General features: G+C 33.9%; 2 protein-coding genes across 7 annotated transcripts in view; one reads left to right on the top strand and one right to left on the bottom strand.

Moving 5' to 3' along the window:
• The window catches only part of LOC150096500 (RNA binding protein fox-1 homolog 3-like), a 247,540-nt gene that overhangs the window by 22,267 nt on the left and 200,096 nt on the right, over window positions 1–25,177 (bottom strand). For all 4 annotated transcript variants that reach the window (XM_090408155.1, XM_090408157.1, XM_090408156.1 and 1 more), the window contains 2 exons: window positions 21,698–21,815; window positions 6,992–7,046 (listed from right to left, as the gene is read on the bottom strand). In XM_090408155.1, coding sequence (XP_090264281.1) covers window positions 6,992–7,046; window positions 21,698–21,815 — 173 coding nt within the window. The remainder of the gene's footprint in view (window positions 1–6,991; window positions 7,047–21,697; window positions 21,816–25,177) is intronic.
• Window positions 1–25,177, top strand: part of LOC150096501 (centromere protein X-like) — a 199,876-nt gene that overhangs the window by 174,041 nt on the left and 658 nt on the right. Inside the window, exon 7 of one of the 3 annotated variants that reach the window (XR_016549802.1) lies at window positions 19,952–20,200. The exons of the other annotated variants lie outside the window; for them this stretch is intronic. The gene's annotated coding sequence lies outside the window, so the exon portion shown is untranslated. Of the gene's footprint in view, window positions 1–19,951; window positions 20,201–25,177 lie in introns of those variants that run through there. 3 annotated transcript variants of the gene reach the window in all.

Genomic DNA, 25,177 nt, shown 5'->3' with positions numbered 1-25,177 from the left:
TATTTCCAGGCTTCTTGAAGTCTGTCCAATGTAGGAAAGACCGCATGTACATGGAATATTATACACACCTGGATATTTATAAAATGGCACACTGTCTTTAGGAGATCTTAGGACTTGTCTTATGCTGTTTGTTGGTTTAAATACAACCCTGATGTTATGTGTCTTTAACAATCTTGCAATTTTTGTGGAAGTTGAACCTATAAAGGGGATGACTGCTGTTGAAATTTGCTGGGCTTGTTGGTTATCTTTGTATAGGAATTTGTTGATGATGTGTCTAGGATAACCATTTTGTGATAGAGTTGTAGCTATTTTTGAGACAGTTCTGTTTGAACTTCTTTGTCAGAGATAAATTTTTTAGCTCGATTTCTTAGCATGTGGATGATGCTGTGTTTTTGTGACCTATGATGGTTAGAAGAGTAATGTAGATATCTTCCAGTGTCCGTTGTTTTTTTGTAAATTGACAGTTTGATACTGTTTCCTTGTCTTTTTACTAGTGAGTCCAAGAAGTGTAGCTGTTCGTTATTTTCTACTTCTAGAGTAAATTTTATTTTATTGTGGAGTGCATTGATTCTGTTAACAAACAAATGTATGCTTTCTAAGTTGTCTTTCCATATGATGAAGATGTCATCCACATATCTCCACCATATAGAAGGTTTAGGAGTAATGCTGGTGAATATTTCATCTTCAAATTTCTCCATGAAAAGGTCTACACATGGTGGCGACAGAGGGCTGCCCATGGCTAGGCCTTTTAATTGTTTGTATATCTTGTTGTTAACTTTGAAAAAATTTGATTGTAGGCAATGATTGAACATCTTTGTAATATCTGCAGGAAAGAGATCTTTGATAATGTTCATTACTTCTTCTACTGGCACATTCGTGAACAAAGACACTACATCTAGGCTGGCCATTATGTCTGTTTCTGTAATTTTTATGTTTTTTTAGTTTGTCCACAAAGTGTTGAGAATTTTTTAAGTAGGACTCTGTTTGTCTAATTTTTCCTTTAAGTAAATTTGCTAGGTGCTTAGCCAATAGGTACGTTGGGGAGGACCTGCCATCCACAATCGGACGAAGTGGCACTTCTTCTTTGTGCATTTTAGGAGCCCCGTACAGTCTAGGAGTAATGGGATGTGAGGATTTAAGTTTTCGTTTTAGTTCTTCAGGCCAAGTATTCATGTTACGGATCAGGTAGTTTGTCTTATTGTGGTTCTTCATTGTAGGATCTCTGGTGAGGATTTTGTACGTGGAACCGTCAGATAGTAAGTCGTTTAACTTCTTAATGTAGTCTTTTGAGTTAAGGATAATGGTGGCATTCCCCTTGTCTGCTTTCATAATTATTATTTCTTTGTTCTTCCTTAAGTCTCGAATAGCTTTCCTATCATATGGAGTGGTATTCAGTTGTGTTTGTTTTGCTGTTGCTAGGATGATAGTGCTTTTGAATCTAATGTCGTTGGCTACACCTTGTGGTAGTGGGTAGAGACTTTTTTCAATTCCACACATAAAGTCCATTTTTGGGATGTAATTAGGAATGATAGAAAAGTTAAAATCTTTTTTTTTTAGAATCTCCGATTCAAGTTTCGAAAGGCAGTGATTCGACAGGTTTGAAGATCACTTCATTAACAGGGAGGCATTTGTGTGTCTGGTATTTTTTCTTGTACAGTTCATTAAATTTTCTAATTTGTTTGACTTTGTTGAACTGGAAAGTTTTCTCATAGCTCTGTTCTAACATGTGGGCTATATAATTCCAGGTCGTATAATCAAGACTGTTGGAAATGTCATCAAAATATTCGTGGCAATTAATATCACTTACATTCAATTCGTACCTGATGTGTTGGATTCTTTCTCTGAGTAGTGCCAGTGACGTCCTGTGGTAAATTCTTCTGGCTTGTATGGATTTAATATGCCCGTTGATTATAAGAAATTTAGGGGTGATAGAGAAATCCCTACACCTTTTTAGGGAAGTTAAGTGGTTCAATAGCTTGGCCTTTCTGCATTTTTCCTTTTCTAAGCACCGAACTTTGTGTTTCATTAGACTATTTAAATTGTACAATTTACAAGTTTAACGGTGAGTATGTTAACCACAGACCAGTGATGTGGAAGTATAAGAGCAGATGATTATAATAAACTGAGAAGCCAACTTGAAGCAGTCTTGGCATTTCCAGGGTTAGGAGAATACACTGCACAGGAGTTAAATAGATAAAACATTGTTTAAAGCAAGAACTGCAAAATAATAAAAATTGTTGGTCCGAATGAGCGACAGCCCAGAAGAGGAAGGCCAAAAGAATTTTTTGCTGTATAGTACATAAAAGGAAGAATATCCATAGTGAATGTGGATGAGGCTCTTTTGAATGTCAAGGGGAAAGTGAATGAAATCAAAGAGGCAGAAACATTAAAACCATCACAATGATTCAAATACAACAGCAAGAGTAGATGGGATATTAGCATGGCAAGTGCTGAAGAAATGTGCAAGAGTTAATGGTGTCCCAACGTGGGTCTCTTTCCACTCATTTGTAATGATTCCAAATGAGTGGAAGGAGAGCAAGAAAATGCCAATATACCAAGGTGGAGCTAAAACTGATGCAGCAAATTACAGATAGTCGGTATCTTTAGTGCAGTCATCAAGGTTTAAGAGCAGCTGATTATGAATCACATATAGAGGTGGGTGGACAAAGAACAGTATGAATTTGTTAATGGAAAATCTTCCTTTAGCAATCTGCTCATGTTCTATAATAGATAATAGTAGAGTTAGATAAGGGGAAATGGACAGACCACGATACTTTTGGATGATATTAAGTTATTTGCTGCTACTGATAAGCTGGGGTGAGCACAACAAGGGACAACATATCTGATACAGAATCCCTGTAGGCTAACTTAAATAAATTAATCCTATGTGCAAAGATTAACGAGTGTCAGTTTAATGTTTTGGAGTGCAAGATTATGCATTCTGTATTGAGGACAAATGTAATCACATAATATTATATTCGTGTGAATTTGCTACAAGTAGACAATGAAGTTAGAATTATAGTCGATAGACAGAATTAAAATCAAAGGGCCACATTGCTAAGGTGGTTAAGGCATCATACAATTGAAATGAACACTAACTTATAAGAAAAAGGAAGTTATTCTCCCACTTTACAAGGCTTTGATAATACCATATCTGGACTACTTTGCACACATATGTTCACCTGAGTTTCAAATAGAAAAGCTGAAAAGGTCTAGAGGTGGATGACCTTGACGATTACTGGCACCTGGAATTGTGCACCTGAGGATAGATTGAGAGAACATCTTCTTGAAGTGTGATAAAGAGACAGATGAGAGGAGATCAGAGAAAAACAAATTTAATATAAAAGAAATAGTTACAGGTATTGTTAGGAAGCATGTGAGGTTGAGGTTTTTCTCATAGCATGTGGTCCACATGTGGAAATGGACCACTATTAGATGTTGTGAGTGCATCTTCAGTACTTGTGTTCAAGATATAGGTATGAATAACTAAAAGAGTTTTCCTCAATGAGTCCTTGGGTTTCCTAAAGGAGCATCTATAATATTATTATTATTATTACACGACACCTCCAGGGAGTCCAAGGACTCATCGAGGGTGGGCACCTGCTCTACAACTCTGTTTCCACCACTCATCCACCAGCTGACCTCAACTACATCAACGCCATCTACTGCCGACCACCACCATTAGTATTTCTACAGACAATCACAAACATCCATGCCCACAGCGAGATTCGAACCCGCAGCCTTTTGGCTAGAGAGCGGTTCAAAATATAAATAAAATATAATATAATAATAATATTTCAACGTTTAAATAAGAACTAACACAGCATACCATTATGTTGACATTTTAATTGCTTAAAATTTTTGTTCAAGTATCAAGGCCATCTTTGGTATGAATTCAAAATTAAACAAGGCATGAGTAGCATAATGAAGACTCAGCAACAAGAACCTGCTAGCCACATGAATAAAGTACAGTTCAAACTGCTTTAAAGTCCTAAAAACATTTAAGACTTTTCAGGCTATACTGGCCATATAAGATGACCAAAAGCTTCTTACATATTACTCTTACTTATATAATTTATATAATGTAGGTATAGCAATCACCTTAGGTATTTTCTTTACTGTCATTTATGAACATCTTCCAGTATGAGACAATCAGCAAAACTGTTACATTTATCTCAGTTTTCATTTTAGTATATTATAGTTCATGTGATCACCAGTAAGGTTTCATTAAAAAAAAAACAATCCTACATATTTGTCCTACTAAGTACATTTTTTAAATACAACTAGTTATGCTATAAACAAAATATGTTAACACAACAGCTTCATAAGAAAATGGCTTTTACGCAGGACTTTAGTCTTTTTTCGAAAAAATCCTATGTTGGGAGGATATGGAATTATTATTATTATTACATGACATCTCCAAGGAGTCCACGGACTCATTCCGAGAGAGGGCACTCCACTCCAGTCTGTACACACATCTAACCGTATCCTATGCTACTTAATTCTCCTACTACACACAACTACATCAATGCCATCTACTGCTCACCGCCACCACTAACAGTGTTTTTTTGTCTAAGCAGAATGAAAAACCCAAGTTTCTAGGAGAAAAACCTTGCTACCTCTGTATGAGATCAGCTAACTCACTTTCAAATGATGTTCAGATCATTCCAACTCATGGAATCTAATATAGTCTAGGTGTTTGTCACGATGAACAGCCACAGATCTGCAAAATATCTGCTTATGTTTCAATTATTTCAAATTTCAGCACTTTAATAACCTGAAATGTTTAAATGTGGTATAAAAGGTTAGGTTATACAACCTTTGTTAACTATTCCAGCTGCTTTCCACATTTCAGGTACTCGTGGTTTTTTAAATTCCTCAGGTATTGATGTATACTTCTGAGTGCATTTTTTTAATATTTTAAACCAGTGTTCTATTGTTTTTCACTGAATTTAATAATTAAAACAACAGTTTACAATCCCAGCTTGGTCAGTTGAGTGGTTAATGTACCTGCTTTACAGCAAACAAGCTGCAGATTCAAATCCTGCCATGGTGGCATGTATGTTTGTGATTGTCTTTAGGTGTGAAATTAAATTCATCATCTGGTGTAAGACTGCTGCCCTGCTGACTGGAGGCCCGAATTGTTTGATAAAGTTCTGTGTTTGGTTTCCAGAGTAGGGTTCTGTATTGGAGAAAAATATTTAAAAAAGAAACAACATCCTAGAACATCTACAGTATTATTGTACCATAAATTTAGAAGCTTTCATGGGTCAGAGTCCTGTAGAAAACAAGCATTTGGGCCTAAGTGCTGTTTAAGCCAGCTTTAAGTTTAATGGAATGAAAACAGCACACAACACGGGTTTATCTAATTTTAATATTTCATCTTTATCACAGACATCCTCATACAAGCTTTGGCACTCAAAAGATATCTCTTCAACAGCAAACTTCACGTTCTTTGTAAATTATGCAAAATATAATAATTATTTGAGCTGATAAGGGCAAACCATATATATTGGGCCATTGATCCTGGCCCAATATATATGTTTTACATAAAATGCATAAACCCATTAACCTTCTCTGTATCTATAGTAGATGGACTGCTCCTTTAAACTAGCCAGAGTTAGCTAAATCTTTACCTCCCCTCCATATTAAAAACTCTACCCACTTGAAATCTTTAATCCAAAATTTAGTTTTTAAGTAGGGCTAATAGCATGGTAAGTTTTAACACTACTTCTTTATTCACCATTTTGACAACACCAACCTCCTCAATTTTGTCATCACTGCTAGTACTTCACAGAAAGATACCACAGAATCATGGGACCTTCCCTTTCTCTCTCTCTCTCTCTCTCTCCTAGCCAATTTCTATATGGAGCATTTGAAAAATATGTTTTTGATATGGTTGTTATCAAACCTATCTGGCTAATACACACTGTTTGGCCACATGATTTATATACATTAGACTCTCTTTCTCTATCTCAATAGCCATCACCCAAGAATCTAGTTCACTATATAAAAAGAAAATAACAATAGTCTGCCTTTTCTAGATACTAATCACACATCTTCCCAATGGCACTTTTCCTTTCTTTCTCAGTTTATAGAAAACCCATCAACACATAGATAGTTTTAACTTGAAAATAAAAAAAAAATAATATCTCTGTTTTAAAAATTATATTTTAATCCCTTTACCCTGTTTGCTTATGCTTGGTGCATGTGTTGCTAAGCTGAATCCAATCAAATGTCCTACTAATATTACATCATAAATGTTGAGAGCAACTACTAGTTTTTTCTGTTTCTTGAATCCTTTCTGGCTTGCCTGCAAAAGTGACCCCAGGAGGTACTTCACCCATTCTTTGTTCATTTTCTCCAAGACAGTACAATTTCCACTATTTAAGAAAGACACCCACAAGTTCCTCCTTTCCCCATAACCACTAGCCCACTCAAGGCACTCTTCTCTGTAGCACCTATACATTGATATCACTCCCACAACACACATGCTATTTGAAATAAATAAGAATTTTGGGTTTTCACACAGAAAAGGCTGGTCCCTAGGTTACTCAAAATCACACATAAACATCACAGAAAAAACTTTAGAAAAACATACACAGAACACTTGATTTTCTTCATGGTTACCAAAGCAAAATTGCAACATTTCTTTTAAATTATGTAAAATTTAAATTTAAATAATTTTTAAATTATTTAAATTTAAATTTTACCCTTCCCTTTCAATGATATTCAGGTATTTCTTCATATCAATCTTTCTTTCAAAAATATACTTTAATAAATAATTATTTTTAAATAATGAACCTTTGGATATATTTATAGTTGCCCCAACATCGCCAACCACAACTATGGTTGGTAGTGGCAGCTCCAACTGAAACTTCTGGAAAAGTGATGTTTTGAAAAACTATTCAGTCAAAGTGAAACATTAAACTTTCAAAAATAAAACTTACTATTTTACAAAATATAACAGGAAATAATCAAGAATACATACTGGTAACTGATATCTTTCTGCTCCTGCATATGCCAAAAATGGATCCTGACAAACACTTTTGAGGGGGGGGGGGAAGAGAAAGTATGCATCAAATTAGTAAATATTTATTCAAAAAGAATATTCATATAATATGAAAGTTAATTCTAATTGGAAAATATTTTAATGCAACCACTTAGAATATTTACATTCTGAATAGAAATAATCCTTAGAACAACATATTTCCACACACATATAAATTTGAATTCCTAGATATTAATAAGAGTATGAAATTTAATGCATATAATTTATAACTAGAGAAAAATTAACAAATGAAATGTTATAACAGGTCATATATATTCCTATCTATTAATAAATCTTATTTGTATATCCACACATAAGAGGTGGTATTAATACCATATGTAAGAAATTGACAAGGACTAGGAAAGAATGTATCCTGTTGATATTTTTCTCAAAAATGTGGTTGTAGTTGTTGGGAACATTTTATGAAGACTCAGTGAGCCTGCAGTTAGACTGTAAAATGAACCACCTGTCCTCTGGACAGCATCAAGAATTTTTAGGGACCAAAGTTCACGATGTTTCTGGTGCACCACCCCGAACACGAGAACAGTATTCTGTAAAGATTTATGATTTGCACATGTAGTAAGTTGGATGGATCAAAAGTAGCATGCTGGGTGGGAAAGGATACCTAGATTACAGATAGAAATAAATTTTAGTCCAGAAGAAGCTTGATACTGTGTGTTGATTTATGTATTATTGAGGGTAAACATAGTCAATGAAATCCTCTTTGCAAGAAAAAAGACAAGACTGCATTTAAGTAGATTCAAAGTTGACTAGGTTATCCTCACTCCATTAAAGAATAGTATGAACATCAGTGTTTAAAGTACTGACTGTAGATCTGGAAGTTTGGGGTAGCTGCACTGCAAGATTTATCAAATGAATAAGAAGTAGAATAGGGTATAGGAAAAACTTCCACTGCTCAGTGCAAAGTCAAGAAAGAGGCTAATTGATCTCTAAGGCACTTCTATGTTAGTGGCAAAGCTCAAAGACAGGAAGCTTTATGCCATGCCATGCAGTAACAGACAGATAGAAAGAAAGATGGCTATCCAGTTAAAGAGAGTGAAAAGTAAACCAAAACTCGATAGGGATATCATCATACAAATGATGGCAATTTGTTGAGCAGTGAGTTGTTCAGTGTCAATTGTATGCTCTGGAATACCAAGTGCAACAATACAGGTTTCTCCAAACCTTACCATGGCACGTTTTCTGGTAGTGATTTAGTGAAAGAGATTTTATGCTGTAGTTCTAGTGAGAGAATCTATACTGAACAACTGATATGCCTTTAGGTAGTAAAAAAAAAAAAAAATTGACTGCTAATGACCTAAATTATTTTGGAAAGAACCAAGGTGAGGATTATAGATCAGTATTTTGACAGCAGATATGGACAGATACCAGGTGTCAGCTCTAGTGCAACTTTGGAGTACAAGATGGGGAAATACTAAGAAGACTTTTTGGCATCTAAGCACAAAAACCACAGGAGGCATGTGGTGCACTGTTTCTATTATGGTAGTAGGTGATTTGCCTTGATCGTCTATGCAGGAGTTGGAGAAGAATGATGCTAAAAAATTGGCTTTATGCGCTGTAACAGTGGTGTCATCTGGATGAGAAAGAGGTGAAAGCACAGGTGAGCAGATGTTGCTGATAGCCTGTGCAAGGAACCAGAAGGCACAACTAACATTTGGAAAGGAAGCAAGTTTTCTGCCAGTGGTCCTTTCAAAGTCATATTTAGATTTATCAAAGGCTGTTTTACATTTGTTGTCTACTTCAAGTGTAGGCTGAGTATGAAGCTAGCATTCTTGTCAGTATGTGTAATTTTTTTTGCTTGAACTGATTTATTATATCTGTTGTGAAATCAAAGCTTGGAAAGTGGATGAGAATTTTGGATGAAGTAAGGAATGAAGATATGCCCGTAAGAAATTATTCTGTAATTAACTTACTCAGTATGTGTTTGGTCAGGAGAGTAGAAGCAATAGTCTGACCACAGAAAGAAGAGTAGGTCTCAGAGGTCGAGTGTAGTTGAGGATAGGCATTCTGTGGGAGAAGAAATTTGCACAAGATTATGGCCTGAGTTACTGAGGAGAGGTGACCATTGGGGTCACCTCTCCTCAGTAAGGTTAGTGGCAGAGTGAAGAGAATCATCTGGTATTTGGGTTGATAGATAGCAATTTGTATTTGATCATTGTTTATAACAAATACTTCCACATTTACAGCAAATACTTCTGGAGTCGCTTAAGAGTCAAAGCCAAATAACTGAGAGGAGACCTCCATGTTGCCTTTCAGGAATGCAGAGAACTGACTGTAACTTCTGACCTAATGTCCAATCCTCACCTTTATGTGGTGAGCCCTGTTAGTAGATATCTACTGGGTACTGAACGAATAAGGATGAGCTACCAAATTGGGACTTAGCTGAACAACTGTACTCTCCATTGGCTTAAACCACAAATGCATATGATTGTAGTGTAAAAATAATCATATATTAAAATTCTGGCTAGTATATTATTACTTTTGGTTTCATGACATGCATTGTCGGCACTTGCGATGTGCACGCTATTGATGTGATTTTGTCAAAATGAAATGTAAAGCAGTTAAAAATTTATGTACTTACTGGATTTGGAGAGCTGTATTACTTTCAAAAATTTTATTGTAGTTTAAAATATTAAGTGTTGTGTTTTGTGAAGACATTCTCTTGTTGCTAACGGAGGCAACATGTCAGCCATTATACCTAACTTCTTGCTTGCCACTTTCATGGAGTGTGCATGCTTGCCGAGGAGTTTGATGGGTGATTGACAGCTGACAGAGCATTCAGTATCGAGGTAACGGGGAAACAACAAGAGAGCGTTCGGGAAGAAAAGAGAACACAGGCCGACAAATATTTGGGTTCTGAGGAAATTAAGTTTTTTTGTATGTGACAGTCGGAGGAAAATTAATAGTATATTCCGAAAAAGGAATCGTAGAACTGCGAGTTTTTAAAATAGGAGACTGTCAATAAGAATTGGTAGATAAAAGAAGATATTGCAACTGACGTTCTAAAGGAATGTTTGAGGAAACGCTGATTGGAAGATTAATAGTAGATTCCGAAAAGGGAATCGTAGAACTGTGAGTTTTTTTAAAGTGGAGAAGTTAAGACTGTCAATAAGTATTGGTGAATAAAAGAAGATATTACTATTGACGTTCTATAGGAATGTTCGAGGAAATGCTGATTGAAAATTTCATCTGTCTCGAAGACGGTGGATCTAACTGTTATTTCTACTGGAAAAGGAGACAGAATTTAGCAACTTAGATAAAGCAGTAGAAGAAACCTTTTGCTGGTACAGGAATTAGCAAAATTGAATTGCATGAAGTGAGAGTAATTATACTTTGGGTGAATACAGAATGTCTACACTTCAGAGTCAGAAAGAATTAATGTGTGCTACACGACAGTAATGAGAAAGGATCCTATGAAAAAGAAGAAGAGTCTTATATCTTCGGAAAAGGGCCTTAACAGAGAAACTGGCTATGAACATTTTGTTATTGTGTAAACAAAGTGTTTAGTCTAGTGGATGTGATGGAATATATGTTAAACAAATCAGTAATAGAATGAGTTAGAAAATGGGTGAAAAGGCCTTGGATCCAATTAATTTTGTAGTTAGTTATGTAATTTTGTTTGAAGTGTATATATTCACTTCAAGTGATGTGAATCTTCACATCACTTGAAAAATACACTACTTGAAATTCACTTCAAGTAGTGTATGTATGTCTTTGTTTTATTAAATGTCTAATTATTGTATTTTGGTCTTGAGTCGGTGCTTTTTTTTGGGGGGGGGGGGGGGGGGGGCTTTTGAAAGAAACAGTAAAAACGTCATTGCACCAATCAGAGTATATAAGTACACTCGGAAATAAAAATAATTATAGAGAAAATCTCATAAAACTGAGGATAGATTGAATAAAAATTAATAATATTATCCATCTAAACAAATGGTGCAGTTGAACAGAGATTAAATAATAAAAATAATCATTTATAAACAGTAGTACATAATGAGATTTCATGCTGGTTGGGAATGTTGCCCAGTTAAACAAGATCTGTACTGTATTCCTCACAGAAGTAGGATAAACAGTGAAAAGTCAGCTACTGGAACAAGCTCCACTCAACATCTAGAAGAGAAAGAATAACCCCAACATCAGAAAAAACTAAAGATAGCAACTATCAATATAAGGAGTATTAATGGAAAGGAAATCGAACCTGCAGAAGAATTGGAAAAGAAGCACTCAGACATAATTGGCATTACTGAGACAAAGAAGACAAAAACAGATGAGAGCTTACTAAATAATAAGTCATCATCATCGTCATCATCAAATTCCTGCCATGTACCCTCAAGGGGTGTACAGGATATGACAGTACTACATGAAAAAATTACATCATTACTAACTTCCTATCTACAATTTTCCTCCAAATCAGTCTGTTACTTGTCAAGACTCCAACATTATCAGATCTTATATTTCTATCGTCTAAGGCACTTTGTACCATATCAATCCACCTATATCTTGGTGTTCCTCTGGGTCGTCTTCCTGCCAACCTGGCGGAGAACACTTGTTTTCCTAATCTTTCCTCTCCCATTCTATTTAAGTGACCATACCACCTGAGATTAGCTCTGCTAACGCATTCCTGGATGCTGACAATGTCAAGTTCTTTCCTAATATCCTCATTTTTAATATGATATTGCCATTGATGCCATCTGTTCACACCTCTAATCTTTCTCAGGCCTCTCATATCTGCGGTCTCTAGTCTTTGGTCAAGTGTTTTACTTCTGACTCAGCTCTCAGATCCATAAGTTAAAACTGGTTTGAACACTGTCTTGTATACAGCTAATTTAGTGTTCTGACTAATTTCTCTCTTATTCCATATGAATTTATTCAATTGACTTCCCACCATACCAGCAATGCTGATTCTGTTGACTATTTCTATATTTAATATACCATCTTCAGTAAAAATGGTGCCTAAGTAGCTGAAATGTTTTACTTGTTCCACAGGTTCTCCATTCACAACACAGTTGACATTTTCAGTGATTCTGCCTATATTCATTGTCTTTGTCTTTTTATTGCTGACCTTCATACCATATCTATTACAACAGCTATTCAATTTAGTCAGAGAATCTTACAGACTTGTAGCGGATTTATTTAGAAGTATAACATCATCCGCATCAAGCAAAGAGCTGACTTTAACATCTCCAATTTTGATATCAGGTTTAATACCACTTTCCATCATAATGTGATCCATATAGATAATGAATAACAGAGGGGATAATGTACATCCTTGTCTCACACCAGATTTAACATTAAACCATCTTCCTGTACTTTCTTCAATGCTAACTGCTGACGTACAACTCAAATAAAGACTAATTATTGCTTGATATAATGCCCCATTGACACCATATAACTGTAGTGTATTGAATAGCTTCTCTCTTGGCACCTTGTCATATGCCTTTTCCAAATCGACAAAACTTAAATATAGATTTCTGTTACATTTCCATGCTTTCTTCACTATTTGTCGTAAAGTGAAGATCTGATCCTGACAGCCTCTATTTGGCCTGAATCCAGCTTGTTCTTCACCAAGCTTTTCTTCCACGATTCTTCTCAACCGTTTCTCAAATATACTTGCATAGATCTTGCCAGGAACGCTCAGTAGGGAAATACCTCTGTAATTCTCACATTCAGTTTTATTTCCCTTTTTATATATAGGTACTATGAGAGCTCTACTCCAATCATCGTCCCTCTGTCCAGGCTTTCTGAACTATGCAGTGCCGCCACTATAAGACTCTTATACCACCATACTTCACATTTCTGGTCAAATATCATCTACTCCTGCTGCCTTTCCACATTTCAAGCCTTTGATGGCTATTTCTACTTCAAATATGGATATATATTCCTGACTGTATGCCTGTTGAGTGTTTTTTACCATTGTGCTATCACTGATTGTTTCATTTAGCAGTTTTTCAAAGTAATTACTCCATACTTCAAGGATATCTTATTCTCCCGTTTTCATGTCACCGTTATCATCTCTAACTACTTTCACAGCACTCTTTCCTCCATTCCTAAGCTTCTTCAACAACCTCCAGAATATTTTGCCACCTTCCTGATATTTATTTTCTATATTCTTGAAAGTCCTCCTATGACTTTTGTTTAGCTTTCTTACATTTGTCTCTGTATTCTGTAAGAGTAAAAGCTGACTTATTTGACAGGAACTTTTGATATGCTTTCTTCTTTTCCTTCACTGCCTCTTTAACTTCCTGTGTCCACCAGGGAGTTCTGATTTTTTTATCCTTGCACACAACCTCACCACATGCCTCTCTGGCAGAATCAATCAATGTTTTCTTCAGAGTTTGCCACTGAATCTCCAAGGTTTGATTCCTGTTCTCAAACTCTTTCATTTTCTTTTCAATAATCTCTGTGTATTTTAGTCTACAGTTCACATCTGAGAGCTGCTCAACTTTTATTCGCTTTAAAACTTTCTTACATGTTATTCTTTTCAATATGAAATTCAATTTTATCCTGCTCAAGACTAAATAGTGATCACTTCCAATTTCAAATCATCTGTACACTCTGGTGTCCTGCACCAGGGAGAAAACATCACTATCAACAATAACATAGTCAATGAGACTTTTCTTATTCCTAGCCTCTTCTCTCCATGTAAATTTGTGCACATTTTTATGTTGGAACATGGTGTTAGTAATAACCAGTCCATGTCCTGAGCAGAGATCCAACAGATATTTACCATTATTATTAGCTTTGCTCTTTTATCCAAATTTTCCCAAAATATTTTTGTATATCTCACAATCATTTCCTACTCTGCTATTTAGATCCCCAACAAGGACCAACTTTTCCTTTTTCATTGTGTCAGTTGCTTTTTCTAAAGAGTCAAAAAAATTCCTCCACTTCTACCTTAGTAGAACCTTCTCTGGGACCATAGGCACAAATAAGTCTTATTGTCCAGTTCCCCATTCTCATATTTGCCCACATTACTCTACTTGAGACTGACTGCCATTCAAGAAGATTAGCCTCGTATTTTGTGTTGAATACTATAGTTACTCCTTCTTTTCCTTGATTGTCATTGCCTGAATATAACATTTTGTATTTATTGCTCAGAAAGATTTCACCAGTTTTGGTCTTTTTTGTTTTAGTCACCCCTATTATGTCGATCTGGTACTTATCTAATTCTTCAGCTAGCTCCATTTCTTTGCCATTCAGGCTTCTTACGTTGATAGTACCGATCTTTAACTCTGGTGATGTTGAGTTTTCAGGTAATAATGATCAGGGAAAGGAAGGAGCAGTGATAGCAGTCAATACCAAACATGAAGATAAACTTCTTAATTGGAAGGTAGTTTCAAGTAGAGTTATGTGGGAAAACTTGTAAACAGGGAGTGGACAATGAAACTTAATTGTGCCTATGATCCCACAGAAGGCTCTTCTAAAGAAGAAGTGATAGAATTTTTTGTCATTATAACAGGCAGCTGACATAAAGAAAACGGAAAAGTGGTCCTTGTAGATCTGAACAGTAGAATGGGGAATGAATCTCAACAGGCATACAAGGATATTTTGTGAAAATTGGGAGAAAATGGCAAAGCTAATAATAATGGTAAGTATTTACTGGACTTCTGCTCAGGCACGTACTAGTCATTACTAACACTATGTTTCAGCATAAAGATGTGCACAAGTTCACATGGAGAGAAGACACAAGGAATAAGAATAGCTTCATTGTTGATAATATCATCATCATGCTGGGTTCAGGAAGAGTGTACAGAGGATTGGAAGTGACCATTACTTCGTATTAAGCAGGATAAAAATGAATATCAAATTGAAAAGAACAGTATGTAAGAAAGTTTTAAAAAGAATTCAAGTTGAGCAGCTTTAACAGATAAATTGTAGACTTGACTATACAAACATTGAATAAAAAATGAAACAAATTGAAAACAAGAACCAAACCTTGGAGTTTCAGTGGCAAACTCTGAAGAAGACGTTGAATGATTCAGCTAAGGAGGTATGTGGTGAAGTTGTTTGCAAGGATAGAAAAATACGAACACCATGGTGGACACAAGGAGTTAAAGAAGCAGTCCTGGAAAAGATGAAAACATAAGTCATTAGAAGTCCTAAAAGAATACAGAGAAAAACATAAGCGAGCTAAGTTATGTGTAAAAGTAGTTACACAAGTCATAGGAAGACTGGTAAAAGTATGGAAAATAAATATCAGAACGGTGGCAAAATGTTCTGGAGGCTATCGAAGAAACTTAGAAATGGAAGAAAGAGTACTGTAAAAGGAATCAGAGATGATAAAGGTGACGTGAAAACTGAAGATAAGGATATACTAGATGTCTGGAGTAATTACTTTAAAAGACTGTTAAACGAACCAAGCAGTGACAGAACCATACTAGAAAATTTCCAAGAGGGAATGCAAAGAGGAGTACATAGGAGTAGAAAAAGGTGTCAAAAACTTGACATGTGAAAAGGTAGCTGGAGTAGATGATATTTGACCAGAAATGCTTAAGTATGGAGGTATAAAAGTTTTGCACCCACCTATATTTAAAAAAAAAAAAAAAAAAAAAAAAAGAATAAATATGAGAAAGATTGTGGAAGAGAATAAGCTGGGTTCAGGTCAAATAGAGATTGTCAAGATCAGATTTTCACTTTAAGAAAAATAGTTGAGAAATTGTGGGAATATGACAAGGATCTGTACTTACGTTTTGTAGATCCGGAAAAGGCATATGACAACGTGCCCAGAGAAAACCTTTTCAAAACACTTCATTTATATGGGGTGAATGGAACATTGTACAGAACAATACATAGTCTATATTTAAGTTGTCAATCAGCTGTTAGAATTGAAGGAAATATAGGAAGATGGTTTGATGTAAAATCAGGGGTAAAGATGCATATTATCTCCACTCTTATTCATCATCTAAATTGGAGATGTCAAACTTAGCTCTTTGCTTTATGCAGATGATGATCTACTCCTAAACACATCTAGTGCAACTCTCCAGGATTCTCTAACTAAATTGAATAACAGCTGTAACAGCATGAAAATCAGCAATAAAAAGACCAAAACTATGAAAATAGGCAGGAGGATAGAAAATTTCAGCTGCATTCTGAATGGATTTCCTACAGAACAAATAAAATATTTCAGCTATTTAGGCACGGAAATCTGGAAATAGACAACAGAATGAGCAAAGCTGGTATGGGGGGCAGCCAGCTGAATAAATTTATATAGAATAAGAGAGAAATTAGCCAAAACACTTGTATACTAGCAGTATACAAGACAGTGTTTAAACTAATTTTATGTTATGGATTCAAGAGTTTGGTTAGAAATAAAGCACTTGATCATAGACTAGAGATCACAGATATGAGAGTCCTGAGAAAGATTAGAGGCATCAATGGCAATATCATATTAAAAATGAAGATATTAGGAAAGAACTTGACATTGTTAGCATCCAGGAATGTATTAGCAAAGCTAGTCTCAGGTGATATGGTCACTTAAACAGAATGAGAGAGGAAAGATTAGCAAAACAAGTGTTCTTTGCTAGGTTAGCAGGAAAAGATCCAGAGGAAGACCAAGATATAGGTGGATCGATACAGTAAAAAGTGCCTTAGAAGACAATATAAGATACAGATAACAAATTGATTTGGAGGAAAATTGTTGATAGGAGGTTAGTAATGATGTAAATTTTTCATGTATGATAGTACTATCAGAATATCCTGTATGCCCCTTGAGGGTACATACAGGAATTTGATGATGACTTAATCATATAGTACGCCTGTGTAGCTCAGTGGATGTGGCATTTGCACGACAGCACTTAGCTGCACGAAGGAAGACTTCATTTGAGTCTAGCCAGCGACTAGAGGAAATTTTTCTAAGCCTTTTTTGACTGAATCCTGAGTTTTTCGTCCCGTAAAATCAAGAAAATCGACCACAGAACCCACACTATTTCAGAGATTAAATATGTTGTGTTAGGGTTAGGAACCACGAGACGGTGGCACTTGTTGAGCCATTCTCTTTGCTGGGTGCTGCTTAATTAGTGATAGCCTTGGGCCAGCTATCTCTGATTGAGTACCAGTGGAGATTGAACTGCCCACTCAATCTCCAAAAAAGTTAGATTGGGCTAAAATGGCCTCGCCTACTGCCTATATGGGAATACAAAGGTGTTAGCTGATTTTTATTATTTTTTTTTATTTTAATCATATAGTGCTGTTATAGTAACCTGAACACCCTTTAGGAGTATTTATCAGGAAATTGATGATGACTTCCAAATCTGTGACACTTCATTGGTGGAACTGGAAAAGGGAAGGAAGTTGGAGTTATGAACATTGAGATCATTTAGGAAGATGACTTCAGTGACGATATAATAGTAACAGCAGAGAGATATCAGAGGAGAAATATTAGAAGATAAATAAAACATTATGACAGACTGAGTCAATGTCGAAAGCAATGTCATGGTTAAAGTACATACCATAGTGAAGTCTGATAACTTCTCTTTTGTGTCATTTTTTTACCTGCTTATGTAAGTATTCAGTCTTATGTTACATGTGATTTAAGTACTACCTTGACTATATTGTAGTACTGTTGCACAATAAACTAGCAAGAAAGCCAAATTTATTTCTAGTAAGATACCTTAATAGCAATAAGGATAATAACAGGCAACTTATAGTGATTTAAGAAGAGATGGCAGAATATGGAAAATTATTTCAATGATCTGCTTATTCTAGAGTGACAAACACTCAAAAATAATGACAGCAAATGGCATAATACATTTTTAGTTGAAGCTTCTGGTACCTTCACAGTTGGCATCTAGATATTTGTGAAATAATCATTTCTTTTTGTTTCTAGTATCTAGTAAAGTGCGTTAGTATCTGCAAAACATTTCAGTTAAAAATTTATGAAAAGCTGACTGGTTCCATTATGCTAAGTTTTCCAGTTCCATCTTATTTTACATATAGAGACATCATTTCTAAGATATTTATCAGCATTTGAGATATCTTAAAAAGTTAGTAAATATTATTATTATATCCAAATGGCTGCTCAGAAACAATATACCACCTCTGAAGATCTGGAAAGAATTTTACAAAAACATACAGCATGGTGATATTGTCAAATATAAAAAATAAAATAAATGGAAACTTCTGAAAAAAAAATGTATAAAACTTTTCTAGTAATGATTCTGATGAGATTACCACTCTAGGATAAACTGTGCATCATCTGTGGTAAACTGGATAGATGCTAGATGGAGGGTGTGAAAAATATTACAGATAATATGGTAGCATAACTTAATGCATCTGATGAACAACTTGTTCATGAAATGTTTTATGACCTATTGGCATACATTTGGATAAGTGAAAAAATGCCCACAGAAAAAAAAAACAAAAAGAGACTTACTTATGACACCTATTCCCACAAAGGGAAAATAAATATTAATGTGAGTATAGAAGTTTTACTGTTATTCATATATTATACTATACCCCCTAATATGCAGAGGTAATCACCAAAAGCTTTGTCCTTAAGGGATTTATTGATAACGGAACACATTTTCAATTTAAGACAAAGATTTAAAAAAAAAAAGTACATAGGAGGTTTAAAAGATTACAAAGGAATTTGAAACCATAAAATCAATAGGAGCCTCTATGGCTCAATCAGTATTGATGACACCCTTTGGATGGAAAAACCAGGGCTTCTAATCCACCTAAGACATAAAGAACCTTTATCTAGGCTTTTCAAGGGGAATTAGCTGGTCTCACATGGAGGTAGCAGGATTTTCCTCTCAAGAAATTCAGATTTTCATCCTGCAAAAGTAGCCAGAAGAAGACTTACAATTTACAGACATGGTAGACAATGCAGACAGGGTTAACCATCCTATCATAAGTAGTAATCAGGATACTAAAGAAAAGAAGGAGACAATAAGACCAGAAAGTATGAAGCTAACCAGTTAAGAATTAGCTCAGATACCTTAAGAGATCAAGAGAGGAAAGTTAAACCGAATTAAGTAGCAGAACCTAGTGATGTATAATCAAGAGTTATGATTATTGCTTACAATGGGAAGAATTGATAAAAAAAAAAACTTGCACTCATGAGCCAATTTCTTGAGGCCCGTGACACCTCAAGGAAATATACAGAAAAAAGTATGGTTGCTTTTTATAATAAAACAGAAATATCGATTTAAGCATTCGATTTATTTGTTTTCATATGACATTTATAGTTACAATATGGATGCAATGACCTGCTATAATATAATTCAATAATACAAATTTATATCACAATTTCAAAAATGTATCCAGACATTCCAAAACTGCCATCTTTCCACTGCATTATTCATCAGCAGGTCTTGTGCTCCAAAGCATTAAAAAATGAGATGGAAATGAGAGGCGTACTCAAGCCTGTGACAAATACCGTGAACTTCAGCCGATCCAGAGGCCTCAATCACTGCCAGATTGCACAATTTCTTAATGATTTGGAGTGAATTTGAAGGACTACCTTATTACACAGATTCGTTGGTTATCTTGCCATAAAGTTCTAAAAAGCTTTTTTTAAAATTATTATTTACTTTTAGAGGAGATAAAATTGTTCCTAGAAATGAAAAATCATGATCTTGCATTTCTTAATGATCAGAACACAAGTACAAGATCTAGCATTCTTAGTTGATATTTCAGGACATTTGAATAATTTAAATGTCAAATTTCAGGGGAAAGATCAGTTATTAACACACATGTATGATGCACTGGCAAGTTTTAGATGTAAAGGTTTTGTTTCAAAATCATTTAAAAGAAAATATTCTAAATTACTTTTCTATGTGTGAACAGTTGAACAATAAGAATCAAAGTTTTACCTTTTCTCAATATTGTCCCAAACTAGAAAACATTAAAGAGGAAAGAAGTTTTTTTTTTTTTTTACAGGTCGTCCTTTTTCCTTTAATTTTGAAAAAGCTCCTATTTCGGAAATAAAAGTTTGCAGCAAATATTCTATGTTATTTTGGAAGCACCTATTTATGAAAAGAATTATTCTCATGTATGAAAGGTAACAAAACAGCCCACAGATAAAGACTAACCGACATCAATCTTTCTGCCATAATGAAAGTGGTATGCTCTCAATCTTTGAGTCCAAATTTTGGCAAGCTGGTTAACAATAAACGTTGTCAAGTGTCAGGAAAAAATAAAATACTACAATTATATTACTTAAAATTACTATAATTATATTATGCAAGTATATATATATATATATATATATATATTTTACCCCAAAATATTATCATTGACATTTAAAAAATTCCCCAATATATAGACATTTCCCCCCAAAAAATAGACGTATTTTATTTCAACACAAACACAAAAAAATTCAAACTAATAGGAGGCTCTATAAATTTTTGTGATGGTTATTAATGATTCTTTATACTATTTTAGACTGTATAAATATTTGATTTCTTCAAAATTAAACCAAAATTAAAATAATATTTTAATTTCGGTTTAATTTGGTTTAAATTCTAGATATTTGTAAATATAATAATAGAATATAATAAAAATATTCTTTATTTTTTTGAGTTGTCATAATCATTATACTATTATTTTATGTCTTGTAATGGCTTAGAATAAATTAAAGTTTCATTATTAATTTTCCAGTTTATTTTTACTCATTCTTTCATTTCCCTTCGATTCTAATTAGTGCAGTTTTTTTTTTAGTCGAAAAAATTTTTTCAGCCCACCCGAGATATACTTTTATGACAAATAGCTTGCGGTCCAATTGAGTTTGGCACTCCTGCTCTAAACACACTGGTTGCTAATTCTTACCTGGGGATTTTTTTTTACCAAGTACTACCCTACATTCTGATGTTATTCTGTTTAATTCCAAAATATATCAAGACACCTTTTGTTGTATAGTGGAGTCAATGCCAAGATGGGCGCAGGCAGTTATCTCAGTCAAAGGGAGACTAACACACTAGTACGTGGTCATAATGTTTTGGCTTATGAGTGTATAAAGGATAGAGATTCACGAACTAAGAACAAGGAAAAATGGAAGAAAACACAAGCAAAATAATAACTATAGTGACTGATGAGATGTGTATATTAGAATGGAAGTGGCTGGACTCATATATAACAAGCACAAGTGGCATAATATTGCTATATCATGTCAGATGAATCCCATGAAGATAATGTAGAAATACAGATGTGCTCATGATAAAAAAAATTGAATATGGAATGTGACAATAAAATAAATGATGAAAAAAAAAATTATGAAAAATATGAGCAAGTAATAGTATTTTTAAGATGAAAATCCAAATGGCTAGTCTGCTAATGTACAACTGTTGAAATAATTAGCTTTACTGATTAATTTGAACAAAATGATTCAATGCCAGAAAACTTCAAAAATTGATAGTTCTCATGCTGTCATTTCCAGCTTTGCCAATTATTGGAACACTTAACTGTTAACTAAAGTCCAGAATTAGATAGTTCTGATCACTGATATTTTTTGTTATAGTGATTATTGGAAAAAGTACATTCTAATGATGATTATTGTAGACCTCATTACAGAATCAATGGGTTTGGCTTTCATGTAAATCATTGTATTATTTTATTTATAAAAAACTCTAGTCCCTAAAAAATCCTGTCTCACTACTTAACTTGTAAACTGAGTATTTAAATACTTACGGTGTATAACCATGAAGTGCTGTTGCAGCTGCTGCTGCTGCTGTCAGAGGTCTGGCAAATGTTGCTAGAGCACCTCGTGCACGGCCTCTCTGAATTGCTACACCTCGTAAGGCAGCCACTAATTTCAAAAAAAAAAAAAAAAAAAAAAAAAAAAAAAAAAAAAAAAAAAAAATAAGTATTTGTTTACCAAATGATGTGATATTTTAATAAGGATATAAACATATACACAATAATATAATATGACCACAAGTCTGTGCCACAGGAACTGTTTTTTGGCAAAATATGAACAAATATAAGAAGGCAAAGCTGTTACAATAATATTTCTCATTTCAAATGTTAGATAACCTAATGTGAGCTGTGATAGTATTATATTCTTGACATATCAGTAATAAAGTCATGATAACATTAATAAGTAAAGATGTGTAAAAGCCATAGTTCCTTCAACAATAAATTTCTTCATAACTTTTTATCACTTATATGTAGAGCTTGACAAATATGTTAGCCCACTCACCTGTGGCGAGTGGCAGTAGACTGGACAACATAGAATATTTTTTATTTAATAAAAAAATTACTTATATATTTTTAAATAAAAAAAAAAATACCGATGCAGCACCACTGATCACTCTGTGGAACTTCCAATGAGACTTATCATATAATAATAATACAACATTAGTAAATTAAAAAAAAAAGGAATAAATCATATCAAATATTGAAGCTATCAACATTATTATCACAACTAACATTTTGTTATAATAATGCTGGCAATTTCAATATATAATGTTTCCTTCCTGTGTTCATTCACCATGCACATCTCTTCAGCATCTTCTTCTTTATAACATTATGGTTTAATGTCAATAATGCCAAAACTTGTAGTTACTTTGCAGGTTGGAAATCCAATATATTTCCTATGCTATTTTTGTGTATTGTGTATTATTTGTGCATTGTTATTCAATATTCTTTATATTGGCTCTAGCATTTTCTTGACTTATGGTGTTAGTTTAAGTCAATAAATTGCAAAATTACTAAGGGATTAAAAAAAGCAATGAAGTGTGCAAAATAAAATGCACCCATCTATATAACTGTTCAGAATTCATTTGACAATGACTTCAAAAACTGATTTGAAAAATATACAAAACTGCACAATCTCTTGACCTTCCCTATCTCCCACTAGATCAGTGTTGTCCAACATCTGTAGAGCAGCAAGTCAACATTTTTCAAAGAGTTAGTTGGCGGGATGCAATTTTCATTTATTTAATTTTTGAAATATATATAAGATGATGTAAATATAAAGATGCTCAGCATAATTTATTAAACCTTGAAGCTCTTTTAATCAGAGTAAACTGAAATTTAAAATTTGAAAAAACAAACAAACAACAAAAAAAAAAAACCATGGATGATTAAACTCCACTAAATGTTGTTGCATGTCCACGTCAATGTTATCACTGTCCAAGTAAATGTTCAGGAGTAATTCATACTGTTCCTAGATTCTGGACTTTGTATTTCATGTAAAAAAATACCTTCTCACACATTTAAGTTATCAAACAAAAGTTCTTTCTGAAGTTTGAAAAAACATTTAAAACATTGAAGTGATTTAAGTACTTAAACAATGAAATAATTTTTAATTACAAATCTCTTATGTTTGGCTTAATTTCTGTAGGCTCTGAATGAGCTCCAGTAAATTCATCTCCTCAAATAAACATGATCCATTTCATAAATGGGGTTTGTACTTTTGATGTTAACATTCAATGGATGGCCAAACAGGACTGGTGTGAGTTCATCAAAGTGTTTATACCTGTAATAAATTCTTAATAAGTGTTTAGCCGAGGAACAAATACTTTAAAATCTATAGTTTCACCAAGGATTATCATTTCATCAAAAAAGTTCCTAGCAGGATTCAAAGCCAGCCAGACTGTTTCTTTCTAGATTTCATTTTAACAATAAGAACATGCAAAGAAAACCAGCTTGATTATGTATCTATTTTGATTTTTCTCTTGAAGAGCAATATTTAATGCATTCAAATGGTGTGTAATATTAGTTAGGAAAGCCAGTAAGCAACATCACTGAGACTTTTAGTTAACTCAGTATAACTTCTTGTAGAAAGGCTTATATGTTGGTAACACATGACTATTAAATTATTTAAGGAATTTGCAACGTATACTGGAATATTAATTAAAAGAAACTTTAATGAATACTTCCTATATTTAGGCAATGTCACATTGCCATCTTCATGGGAACATACAAATATGACATGTGCATGCAGGAACTACAAAAAGCAAATGAGGCAGAAGATAAGAAACTACTCTTGTTCCTAAAGTCCTAATGGTGCCCCCCTAGCAGGCTATATTGGGTTGTCTTGGCCGTTGGGCTGATGTTCTTATGATGTAATAAATGTTATACTGAGTTATAACTCAGTATAACATTTTATTTCTGCCAATCAAGATACAAAGTTCTTTCTGAAGTTTGAAAAATCTCACTAAACATTTTCCAGCACCCAACAAGCATATTCAACTGAGTAAAAGCAAATCACCATATCTGGCATCAAGTTCATCTAAAAATGTTTTTAATTTCAATGCATAATGGCATGGTTTCCGCTTCTAATTAAATTCATAATTTTCATTACCTTGTCCATTGTATTATAGTCAGCAAAGAATTGTATATCGACAAGCAAGTAATGCTTGTTGATATACAATGCAATGCAAGATTTGAGATGTAATACCATCTCTTTTCAAGCAAACCACCCAGTATTTTCCAATATTGGAATAATGTCCAATATTTTTACTAGTTATATTTTAGATTGGTCAGGTACAATGAGAGAGCATTTGTAAAAACCACCATATTCTGTTATAGCAGATTTAAATGAGCTATAAATGTTTCCTCCATTATAAGTTCCATGTAATGATGCCAATTTTCAAAGCTCCTATAATGTTATCCTACAGTAGATAACAATTAATGTTGTTATCTACTGTTATAATAAATATCAGCATTTGACTGGCATCAGACACATAATACTCATCTAATTACAGAAAAATAAGAGCAGCCCTGAATCACCATTTACAGTTTGATGTGAAAGTGAAATACTTTTAAACTTTTTAGTTATTTCATCTTCACTAAAGCTTTGTTGAAGACATGGTATGCTAATGGCATGGCTAAAGCACAAAGAAATGTCAATAGCAGTTTTAATCAAATTTCATCAGAAAATGGTTTTCTCACCCTAGTTATAGATGTAAATATATTCGTTTTATTTTCTTCTATTTTATTTGTTTTCTTTTCTTCTATTTGACATTTCAAATTCTTTACTAAAGTGATCCTGCATTGTCTTGTGTAACTGAAATACTTTGTTTTACATAAAGAAGTATACACATCTCTTAAGCTTATATTCATTGCTACAACAAATCAAATCAAACTCTTTTCCTTTAAACAAGGTAAACACATATTCACTCTCCAATCTTTCTTGAAATTCACAATTTTGATTCTCGATAC

Source organism: Typopeltis vanoorti, chromosome 18 (assembly GCF_054136105.1).
Source record: "Typopeltis vanoorti isolate ZY-2024b chromosome 18, IOZ_Tvanoo_1.0, whole genome shotgun sequence".
NCBI classification, from domain to species: Eukaryota; Metazoa; Arthropoda; class Arachnida; order Uropygi; family Thelyphonidae; genus Typopeltis; species Typopeltis vanoorti.
This window is presented reverse-complemented; position numbering and strand designations above follow the sequence as displayed.